The sequence below is a fragment of the Motacilla alba genome, chromosome 5 (assembly GCF_015832195.1).
Source record: "Motacilla alba alba isolate MOTALB_02 chromosome 5, Motacilla_alba_V1.0_pri, whole genome shotgun sequence".
In the NCBI taxonomy this organism is placed as follows: Eukaryota; Metazoa; Chordata; class Aves; order Passeriformes; family Motacillidae; genus Motacilla; species Motacilla alba.
This window is the reverse complement of record NC_052020.1, coordinates 31,351,781-31,363,782: the sequence shown is the minus strand read 5'-3', so window position 1 is coordinate 31,363,782 and position 12,002 is coordinate 31,351,781. Positions and strand designations below refer to the sequence as shown.

Sequence of the window (12,002 nt, the reverse complement as noted above, 5' to 3'; positions counted from 1 at the left end):
AAAAGGCTCGCCTTCACAAAAAAAAAAAAACAAACCAAACCATTGTATTTGTGGTGGCTTAAAAAACAAAATAAACACTCTGCAAAAAGAAATCGAAATGTTCCCAGTACAGTTGAGCACGGAACAGCAAGCCTGCATGGAACTGTACCAGCACACAATCTACAATGGTAAAGCATCTTGTACAAATGGTGGAGCCAGTAAGAGGGCTGGCCTGACTGTGCCGCAGTTGTGCCTCTTGAGTGCCTCTGCAGCACTCTCCTGAACCCATAGCAGTTTGTTTTAAAACTCCTTTTCATTTCCGTTTGTATACCTGCTTCTAACCACACAGCCTACTGAGCAAAACCACCGAGTGAAGACTAACTAAAGTGGGATGGGTGTGTTTCAGTTAGTCAATTTACATTAAAGAAAGCTGCAAATTACTGCAAAAGCCTTATCTTTGTCTCACTGCAGCAAAACACAAATAACCAACTGGTTATTTGTTGCATGTCTTTCTCCTGTAAATTCCCTTATTGTATTAAGATTTTTAATAAATATACTCTGAAACAAGAAAGAAAGAAAGCAGAATTTGAATATACTTTTCCAGCATTTAACACTATGAGTGAAAGCACAATGAAAATTAACGATAAGTATTTTATGATCCATGTAGTAGCAGAAAGCCACTAAAAAATACAATTACAAAAGTTCCATTTCTTATGTGAGACTCAGAACACAGAAGGGTAAGGACCTTCTAATTTAGGCCCATCAGCCACTCTATTGCATGGTCCAATGAATGACTCCTCATAATCCGTAATCTGTGATTTAGAAATAGCTTAGTATCTCTAGGTCCTTGAATGCTGTAGAGAAACAGATTGCTCAAAAGTCAGTAAGTAAGGCTTTAAGAGCAAACTACCTGCTTTTCACCAGGTCCTGATGGCAATGAGCCTGTGGTAAATACACTTAAAAGAAGGAAAATGTTCAGTAGAGAAGATCGCTGTACTGAGACCTTCCCGCTGATACATGAATGCAATGATAAGGCACTAGTAAGAATGCCAAGGATGTCTTGACCGAACTGAATTTTGCAGGAAAGAAAAGCTAGCTTTTCTAGGTCTGAGTCCCTTATTTCATCAGCACCATCTTTATTTCATAAGCAGGTTCCAACTGTATCACCTAGAGTACAATTTGAAATGAATCAGAAGTGAATCACAGAGCACTGACATCACATGATCAGTGACTAAGCTACTAAGAACACGAATAACTTCTTGTAAACTCCCTTAAGTCTTTCAGCGGTTATCAAAATGCAGAAAACAACACAGTGCAAGAAAGTATCAAGCAATTGCCAGAAGTTAAGTGCAAAGCTGAAAGTCGTGGGTTGCTATTCTGATGTGCTACATAGAATTCTTCAAGACTTCTATACTTTTTTTCTAGTAGTTTTCAAGAACATGGTGTGAGGATGGTGCTATAAATGTCTGCCGAGATTATTAAATCAACATGTAATCTGAAAACTGAGGGCACTTATATTCTTAAGGTCTCAAGGTTTCAAAGACCTTGATGAAACACACAGATATGTAAGAAACATGCAGATACATGTGGGAATACATGGTAGGGTTTAGTGACTGAAATGAAAAAGCCATAAGTCAATGCATCCGCCCCACACGCAAGGTGCAGCACTGCAAGATAAATTTAAAATGTCTAGAAGCAACCAAAATTAATAAAATATTTCATGAGTATTTTACAGATACTCCCTGGAAATTCCCTTTGCAAACAGGAAATAGTCTGTTCCCCTTCAGCTTAAAACCCTATGCAACCCATAGTAGCCTTTCTACTCCAGGCTTACTACTTCTGTGTTGGAATTTGATACCCTGTAGCAGAGCTAGTCATTTAACTATCTTCATTAAATGGAATATATTTGGCCAGAATCAGATTCATAAAAGCAACCATTCTCCATATCAGTTATGATATCATTATTGAGGGTCAGCAAGCAGATTTAACTTAAACTAATTTTTTAATGACAGCTGAATGCTTAGTTGATGGCAGATATCAGGGCTAAGAGACAATGTATTGTATTCTGTTGCTTCAATACAGAAACAGCTTTCTCAAAATCTCAGTTCAGAACCAGTTTAATTTGTTATTAAAATTCTACAGTGATGAGGACTTCACAGCTTTTGTAGATGACTTATTCTGATGCCTGAGTTTCTCAATCATTTAAGAGTTCTCCTTTCTGTCTAATCAAATATTTCAGGCAACTTGGGCTGCTTAAGCTCAGACTCCAGCAAACAGAAAAAAAATTTATTTTCCTTACCAATATATTTTCTCTGTTTAAGGGTTGAGTCCCTCATCTATTTTCTGAGCTAAGACACATCAAATTTGACTCTTTTTTACTCCTCAGAGGCAAGGTCTTCTAGCTCTCTGGTCAACTTTGATGTTGTTATCTGAACCCTTTGTAGCTCACACCATTATGAAGAAAACCTGAATATAGTACTACAGAGGAGATCTTAGCACCAGAGTTAGAATATTATTCTTAATATCCTTTACATAATACCTTTATATACACCTACATTTTAATTTAAGTAAAAGTATAATGTATATACAGAAAATATGAAAGTACACACATCCCTCCATGCACACAGAGTTTCTGCAGTGACCCAATATCATTATTGTAATTAATACCATTTTCAGTTTTAAAGTCCCTCTTCACAATGAGATCCTTTTCTGCAGAAATGCTGTATTTGAAGGACTTTACCATACCATTTTTACAGCTAATTACTCTAGGTAGAACTTTGTACTCATCCTTAGTGAACTTGTCTTTATTTCAAATCATTATCTTAATTACTTAATATGCTTCAGAAATAATATAACTTAATAAGAATGTCCTTGCAAAGATGACACAGTAATTAGGTAATACAGTGCTTTTTTTAGTTTTAGCTGCAGCAGAAACCTGGTGGACTATTGAGCTCTCCAGCTTACATTTAATCCTGTACAAGATGATGGTATTCCCCCTCATGCCACAAGAGTTACATGATGTTTAGCAGACAGCGTCAAAAAGCTCAGGGAATTGAACCAAAGTTTTGGATTCGTTTGTGTCTTTTTAAATTGGCTTATTGTCCATCCATGCCTGCAACTATTGAGTTTTACATAAATTTATTTACACAAGTAATTGATCTTAGGAAGAAATGCTCCAAAACTAAATTTAGAAGAAATCAGTATTTTCCTGAGAGGAAAAACTGCAATACTTTGTGATCAATCCTGCACTAACAGCTCTCTAAACAAGCCAAGTTAACAAAAATGTTAGAAGAAACCACACAAAGTTGGTGTTTCTTCAAGTCTATTCCCTTTAAATTCCCTACAGAGTAGAGGAGGGGGGAACCCACTCCTGTTCCTCCAAATACTCATAAACAATACAGATATATCTAAGACAAAAGTGGGGATGATATGCATCCAAAAAGAATAATAAGACTGTTTTGTGTGAGGGTAGGGAACGTTAGGGGAGAGAAATCTCCAGGGAAAATCATTACCCTCTCTCAGAAACCACTTTTGGAAAGCTACATCTTGCAGAAAGAGCTCTAGGTGGGTAATTCTTTGAAATGGAAACAAGGAGATAAAAGCTCTTGTCAAAGGGAAATGGGATGATTTTCCGAAATTAAAATGTACTTTGAGAGAAACCAGATGCAATGTGGGTGGAAAGCATTCCATTAGCCTTCGAAATTCAGATGAGGTACACAGAAGAAGACAAAACGTTTGCACACACGGATGCACACGACACATCCTTCTATAGTATATTTAAAATATTGATTTTAGCAAATTTAGATGCAAACGTTTTAATAGAATAGTCTTTTTAATAGTCTTTTTCTCCAAAACCTACAAAACATAATTTGAGTACTCAAGACTTCTTCCAAAGCTTTAAGTCATGATGCTGGAGCCATGTGAATTTTTGAGCTGCAGGCAACTCCTGAATAATTCAAGTGTAATGCTTGGCAACACAGCTGTGCTAGCATAGGCACTGATGGATAGGAAAAAAACAGACTCCCAGAACAGAACCAGCAACTTCTGAGGCTAGTGTCCCTGTCTGACATTGAGCCCAGATGTGTCCTTAACCCTTATTCCGCAGTGTTTTACAACAAGCTTCCCTCTAAGGGCATGATTGATCCTGGGGCAGTTAGTCATCACATCCAAGGAAGCAGGAAGCCTGTCCCACCCAAAGGGTCAAACTGCAAAAGTCTAGTAGACACCAAGCTGCTTGCCTCTCAAGGGCTTGAAGAAGTTGCAGATCCCTTGGGTACCACCTCCTGACCTCAATTTTCATTAGTGCTGCATGCTCCAGCTCTAATCCTGCTCTAATATTCCTCACTGACCATTTCACTCACATACCTAAGCTTCCTAGTCTTTGCTTTAACTTCTAGGTATACTTCTGGAATTGGTTTATGGTGTTTACAAACTGTGGCAAAGCAAGCTCTAACCCAGCAGCTGGGGATGCCTTCTCACACTGTCCCACCAGTGAGGAGGCTGGAGGGACACAGCCAGAACAGCTGACCCCAGCTGACCTATGGATATTTCGTGTCATATCATGTAATCCTTAGCATTTAAAAACAGGCTGCAAGTTCGTCAGGACTGCTGTTGCTTGGGAACTGTCTGGGTATCAGCTGGTTGGTGATGGGCAATTAGAATATTTTGCATTGCTAAATCATAGTTGTACTGATTTTTCCTTAAGTTATATTTAGATGCATGAAGATAGAATTTGCAGTCATATCCCAGTAGTAAATATAAGTAAATAAGAGACTGCATTATAAAGAAGAAAGTCTAAGTTTACTTCATTTTGTTTTATTACTTACTTCTTGGCTTTGGAAAATTATATTGAAAAAGTGAAGTCAAATTTGCTAAATAGAACTATACAATAAATATATAAAGATATCTAAAGTTCCTTTTCTTTGGGAAAATTTTTTCACAGACATCAGGTTAAAAAAGAAATCATTTTCATTTTGGTACAACCGCAATTAACTTTAATAGTTAGCTAAACATCACTTAGAATTCTCCAGAGCAGTAACTACTTTTCTCTTCCCACAGTGTCGTGCATTCTACAGAGCAGTAATGACTCTTCTGTTCCCACAATGTCATTAATTGATCATTAACATAGTTTCTGTTGCCAAGCAATAGTAAGGTTTCTGCACTGTATTTGACCAAATAGCACTCAGATTACCTAACACACAATGATCAACAGCATTTTCACACAGAACAGCATCATGAATAAAACTTAACTACTTCAGGGGGAATTGGAGACCTCAACATTCAGCTCAGGCTTCAAGAGCAAGGGATAGAACCCTGCAAGTCTGTGCAGCATGAGACAAAAACAGATGATTGTTCAAACTTGAGAGGAAAAAAGGAAATGGGCATAGTTGCATTCTGTGGGTGTGCATACGCCTTGAAATAATTTATTGCCTTTGAATCAGAATTCTATATAAGAATTTGTTGTATAGTAAATTTGATAATAGGATAAACACAGTAATTGAACTGTGATTGTTTTAGTAGTTAATTGTATGTTTGGAAGAACGTATTTATGTTCAAAGTAAAGTGAGTTCTTCCAGATAACTGATATGGGAAAAATGGGATAGTTTTCATTTTCTCTGTATTTTAGAGGAGAAAATGCCTACAGCTCTAAAGAGGGAACTCTAACTTGCCTGCTTTGTTGTTTGTAAGATGGATGCAATATGTATATGACTCTCAAAGAATTCCTAAGTCTCAATATGTTTTTTGACTGATATTTATATGAGCAATATAAAAATATTATCAGTTCACATAACTACACAACTCAATAATGTAGTTATTTTTTATTCCAGAAAATGTGAACCATGATTATCTTTTAGGTAGCTTACACCTAAGAGACCACCAGCTCCAGCACCTTTGTGAGATTTTTGTTTTCTATCAAAACACCTCCATGGCATCTTTCATCCACATTAGTCTGAATGTAGTTTCCAGTGTTTCTAAGGTTTGTTTACAAACATGTCACTTCATCACACATTGAGGCAACAACCTAGTTTAGCAAAGATCAAACACTGCAGAACAACTTAACATCACAACCTACTCCTAGACCTAGCTGTCTATGACTTTTATGACCATTAGAAGTTGCAAATTGCTTAGGTTCACATAAATTCTATTAAGAACATTGCTAATCTTTGAAGTTGTAATCTTCCACTTCCTTTAAGTCCTCCATGGGTTAAAACTGACATATATGTATAAACAAGTAGCTCCATTGCAAACAGTTTATCATGGATGAGATTTCACATGGAATTATGCTACATAGTCTCAAACATTTCTGTTGCTTTCCTAAAGCCTTTTACTTACATCTCTGTAAAGAAACCAAACACAGGGACACTGTACTGTGACGTGCATTTGAAGATGATACTTCTTGATCTCTTTTTAACTGAAGTGTCTGAATTGTAGGGTAAGCATAGGTCATCCATATGCTACAGTAAACATACTTCCAGCACTCAAATGTAAGAGGCAAAGAGTAAGATCTTGTACTCAGGGGTTAAGGACAAAAACTCCTTTATAACAACAACATCTTGAGCTCTTACAGAATTCTCAGCTTTTAAATTATTCTCAGATTTTTTTAGCAAGACTTGTTTGAAGAAATGATGGCTTTCAAGAGCACTCTTGGAATTGTTTGTTAGGAATTCCAGGTAACATTTCAGGACTTTACTACAGACAAAACAAGGAGATATCAAATTGGCTATATGCTGAAGACACACGTTGTCATGTTTGCAATAGGGCCTTTAAACACTTGTAAAAATAATTCAAACAAATGTTTTGTGTGGGCAAGGAAAATGCACTCTGACCCTACATGGTTTATAAGCTTGAATGCATGTTAAAATAGCTCATTCAATCTTTGAAAGCTACGTTTGTTTAAAAAAATAAGCACCCTTAAACTTTACTCTAGATTTAAAAAAGTAGATGTATAAGATAAAAATAGACACAGTTGAAGGAAAGAAACAGGGACCTCTTACCATGCACTAATATATTGTGAAGTTGCAAAAAAAAAAAAATTCTAGATTAGAAATCGACTTCACAACACATATTCAGAACTTCAACTTCACAGTAGCATGAAGACACCCTAGATGATAAATGTCATGAACATTTAGCAGATATAAAGTTAACAAATTAGGTATCCAGTGAAGGGAACACTGCTAATACAGTTTTCCTCTCTGATCTGTAACACTTTCTGAACTAAATAAATGTTATTCATTTATGTAGTGTCACAAAGATTGCTACAAGAACTAGACATAAAAGTATGGCTGTGCTACTAAGCAAATGCTTCCTGTGTTCTACTGACCTGCCAGCAAACTAGACCCTACTGTGCTGGTTTCAGCAACAAAGCTGACAGACTAAGTGCCTTTACAACAAGCAACAAAATAGGAGATAAAGCCATATTGACTTTCAGAGAACTGTCTGCCAATCAAAAGCACATTTTCTGAGGTATTTTATGTGCTACATAATGGAAAAAAAATGGATGCAGGGGGTTAAAGTCACTGTTCCATGTAAAATTCCACTCCAGAATCACAGTCACTAATGAAGATTTCCTCCAGAATAAATAATCTCCCTCCTAAAGCTGTCATATTCTGAGCCAAGATCTATTAACTCTTCTTTGCTTCCCTGAACATACAACTTCAGCCATTTTGTTGCCAATGGAAAAATCTACTTTTTATTATCTTTTTATGAGCTTTTTGTTCAGGATTAATATCTGTGATGCAGAGGTTGCACTGAATCGAACCTTCCTGCAGCTACTGTCTTTTCTATTTTTTTAATCCTTTTACCCTACCTCCTGCTCTTCCTCTCTATGCACTCTCTTCCCTTCTTTCTTTCTCTTTTCCTCCCCTTCTTTTCTAGGCAATCACATATGATGCATTTATTTGTGCTCTACAATTCTTCTTGTCATTCCAGATCATAGCAGTAACACCATCCTGTAGCTATTAATAATGTTGGGAGGTCTTCCAAGACACATTTTGGAACATGCTTTGAATCACTGTCCTGTACAACCAAATCACTTAAAACCAGTGAGAGTGGTTTCAAGTCTCTACAGATCCTCTCCTAAGAAAGGACCAATATTCCTTTCTAAGACACTTCCAACCTTCAATCTCTCATCATGCTATTTTTTTCCCCAAACTCTTGCCTTCACTTACATCCTTGCTTTTTTGTTGCCTTTACTTTTGGCAACTCATTTGCACGATAATTCATCTTCATCACCCTGATTCGAACTTCCATGGGACTTGAAGAAACCTCTACTTTTAGCATCTCCTCATCATGCTGTTGAATAAACACTGGTATGATGTTACTCTTTCAGATGTAGTGACCACCTACATGACTTCAAACTACCGCTTAGGACCCTCACTGTTTCTGTCACTAAGGCACACGCCTGTCATTCATCAGTCCAAGCCAAAGAAGACCAAGTTTGAGAGAGGTGAAAGAGCACACACACTAATCATCCCAAAGTAGGAATTTAAGTTAGCTGCACTGACTAAGCTTTTGGATTAACTTGACCCTCCTGACAGTCTTTCATCTTGGAATCCATTTACAATACTGCAGCAAAGTTTGGTCATCTCACTTTAACTTCAATTTAGCATATTCCCTTCCTCCTTTCTTCTCCTAATCCATGTTGTAAGATAAACTACAACAGTCAACACAACAAGAATCAATATAAACTTACAGCTTGAGTTCTCCACAGCTATGCATATTGATTCTTAATACCTTCTTGGTTAGACTTTCTTGTGATATTCTCTGTATATAGAGCAAAAGGCTGCCAGCTTCTCCTTACACACCATTGCGCACAGCAGCCTCTCTTACACACTGTTTGCTTTCTCCAAACTTGTATAATTGAGTCCAGGAATATAAACTCAGCTGCATCCGTTACAGAGGAATTGTAATTGTACACATAACATCAGCAAGTGCAGCACAATGCTAACAAGATGCAGTACATATTCTGAAACATAACTCTCATCATCATCATCATCTCTATCTACTGCCTCTTGTTCTCCTTTAGACTAGGCAGCAAATAAACCAATGGTTTTTTTCAGAAAGTAAACTTCAAATGTACAATGTCTGGGGGGAGCTTCTGTACTTTAAACCTTTAAATAAAACTTGCTCAAATCAAAATAATGACTTTATAGAATAATATACAAAATATTATATGTCAGCATATCCAAGACTATAGATATAATCTCTGCCTAAACAGAACTATCAGCATAGAGGTTAGATTTCAGTACTATGCATGGAAAGAAATTTGCTCAATCATTCAGATTCCTTGTAATCATTCTGCAGCTATGCTTTTTCCCCCACCATTTTGCTCCCTCCCCCCAACCCTCTTCAAAATCTCTGATTAAAGACTTTTTATCTCTTCCTTTATTGGCACAATAATATGAATGAATTTTGCACTAGTTTTGGGGATAGCTACAAGAGCCTTCTTTAATGAACTTCATTATGCAGGTTATCTAGTGTTGTAGCAGTTGTATTTTTATTTAAATACCTTAATGGGAAGTGCCAACATAGCATAAGAACATGCATAATTTCATAGAAGATGTATAAATACAGACACTACTATGAATTGTCCAATCAAGGGTCTAAACCTCTGCAGCACACAACATGATTTTAGCCGCCCTTAGTGAGTTATAATGACATTTGTAGATGCACAACAATTCACCTTGCTCGACTTATGCTCAGCTTGTCAAGGGTCAAGAAAACCCCATCTAGTGAATTACAGTAAATTTTCTAGCTGAAGTGTGAAACCCTTAAGAAAGATTCACATGCATGTGTATCTGAACTGCACAGGTACATCTGCTTTTCTTTGTTACCTTAGTCCTTTCATTATACTGATGCTCAGGAATCTGAGAACACCTAAGCATGTCTATATTGCTATACAAAGTATTAGCCAAAAATAATCTCCTACTCAGGGTTTCACCTGCACTACTTTAAATCAATCACTTTAATAACTACAGTATAATTTTAAAATGTTACATTTATATTACTGTTTTTTCATAAAAATGTGGAGATGTTAATATTGGTCAAGCAGTCACAATATGACAGCTACCTGAAGGTCCTATGTTTTAGATATCTTATCTCCCTCCTATTGGACTGAAACTTATAAAAATATCAATCAACATTTGTTGAGGGATTAGGGCTTTACAGAAGTTCAGTGTCTTCACAATAATGAACTAGGGAAGAAAAGAAGCAAAAAAGAAACAAGACTTTACTGACAATTACACATTTCACCAGCTTTTCTCAGCTCATGCTGATTAGAAGGCTTTTAAGTTAAACAACCCCTTGTTTTAAACAAATGTGAAAGCTTAGTCATTGTTTACACAGTATTTATGCACTGTACCAGTAGATCAGCACGATGTGTTACTATTTAACTATATAGATAATTATTTTAGAGCTGAGTGGGTGTTCAAGTACACTTATCTTCTAAGGACTACTTCTGAAACTAAGACATTCCCACATATACTTTGGAAGTAGCTTAAAGCACTAGAAGACTCAGCATTAACAAACAGATGTGCTACTAATAAGCAAATTATTCAGAAGCACTTTAGGTGTCTTCAGTAATAACATTTTAATAATATTGAATATAAACACATTTACTAATGAGAAAGTTGGAAAAGGAAACTAGGGGTACACGGCTCAGGCAATGGCTACACTTATCCCTATTTCAATTCTTATTGTAAAAGGACAAATAGATAATTGATAAGTTTAAAAAATGGAGTTGTGATTTCTGTTTGGATTCTTTCTCTTTTAAAAGCAATCCAGTGTTATCTCACCTAGCTTAAAAATAGCCCTTCTTGTTTAAAAATGTTTATTATGAGCATGTTGCTTACACGCATTACGAGAATGTTATTGTAATATACAAAAAATATAATGATTACTTGCTGAAGTTTATGAAATTGGTACTTGAAGGAACAACAAAACTACTCTTAGAAGTATCGTGATTGGAATTTGTCCGGTTCCCTCAAGAAAAAGCAGTAGTTACTCTAATCTCTCAGCATATATTACACACATCTGCATAAACACATTCATCAACCAAATCCACAATCACCTGCAGCACAGACAATTCTCAGTTAACACCATTCTACTTCACCAATAAATCAATTTAATTCTCTACTAAGGGATTTAAACATAGCCAACAGAAACATGATCATAGACATAGAAACAAATTAATATGACTCCAAAAACCTCCAGGCACTCACCAAAAGACTGAATGCAGGTTTCAAGAAGGTCTTCCAAAGTGGCTCCTTTGGCTAGGTGCCCCAACGGCACCATCATGACCTGAGTATGATTTGAGAGGCTGGGACAGTGGCTGGTCTGCTGCAGCTCCAGCGCGGATTCAGGGGCAGTGCTGCATGCTTGGGCAGGTTGCCTGGAAGAAAGCACAATAGTGAAGTAAATACAAGACAGAGTGGCAAATTTTACACAGCATGGGAAAGGTGGAGAGATTTAAAGGAAAATTAACTCCTTCTAGTTAGGGTGCTGAAAGACATGACCCTCCCACTTGATATGTACACCAAAGGGACTGCTTCAGTAAGTGACTTTTTTCTGCTAAATGTCAGTTGCAGAGCACATGGTTCCAGAGCTCTCTGAATGAACTGTCAGGATTATCAGAAGTCTTGTGTCTTTGTTGGAGAGTATGCAATAACCTACTACCAGATGTTTGTGTGTCCACCGAAAGTAAAAGAGCAAAAAAAATATTACACACCTTGGAAAACACCTGACTAGCTTTATTAATTTAATCTGAAAAGTCACTGTTAAGTAAAAAAAATATCAGCACAACCTAACAGTGGAGTATTTCACAATCAAAACAAATATATTAATTTGCATCTATGTAATACTATTATTTCCTAGGTTGCTTTGAAACAGTATACGTGAACAAATAAATGTATTTAATAACAATGGTAAATGAGACCAAAATAAAGCACATATCTAATTTTAGTCTTGTGTTTTGCCCATATAAAACCTTCTACTGCAAGAACATGTATGTTTATGGATAATATTAA

General features: G+C 36.5%; 1 protein-coding gene across 2 annotated transcripts in view; it reads right to left on the bottom strand.

Moving 5' to 3' along the window:
• RASGRP1 (RAS guanyl releasing protein 1) overlaps positions 1–12,002 on the bottom strand; it is a 36,459-nt gene that overhangs the window by 22,610 nt on the left and 1,847 nt on the right. For both annotated transcript variants that reach the window (XM_038137674.1, XM_038137673.1), the window contains exon 2: positions 11,199–11,368. In XM_038137674.1, the coding sequence (XP_037993602.1) occupies positions 11,199–11,368 (170 nt within the window). The remainder of the gene's footprint in view (positions 1–11,198; positions 11,369–12,002) is intronic.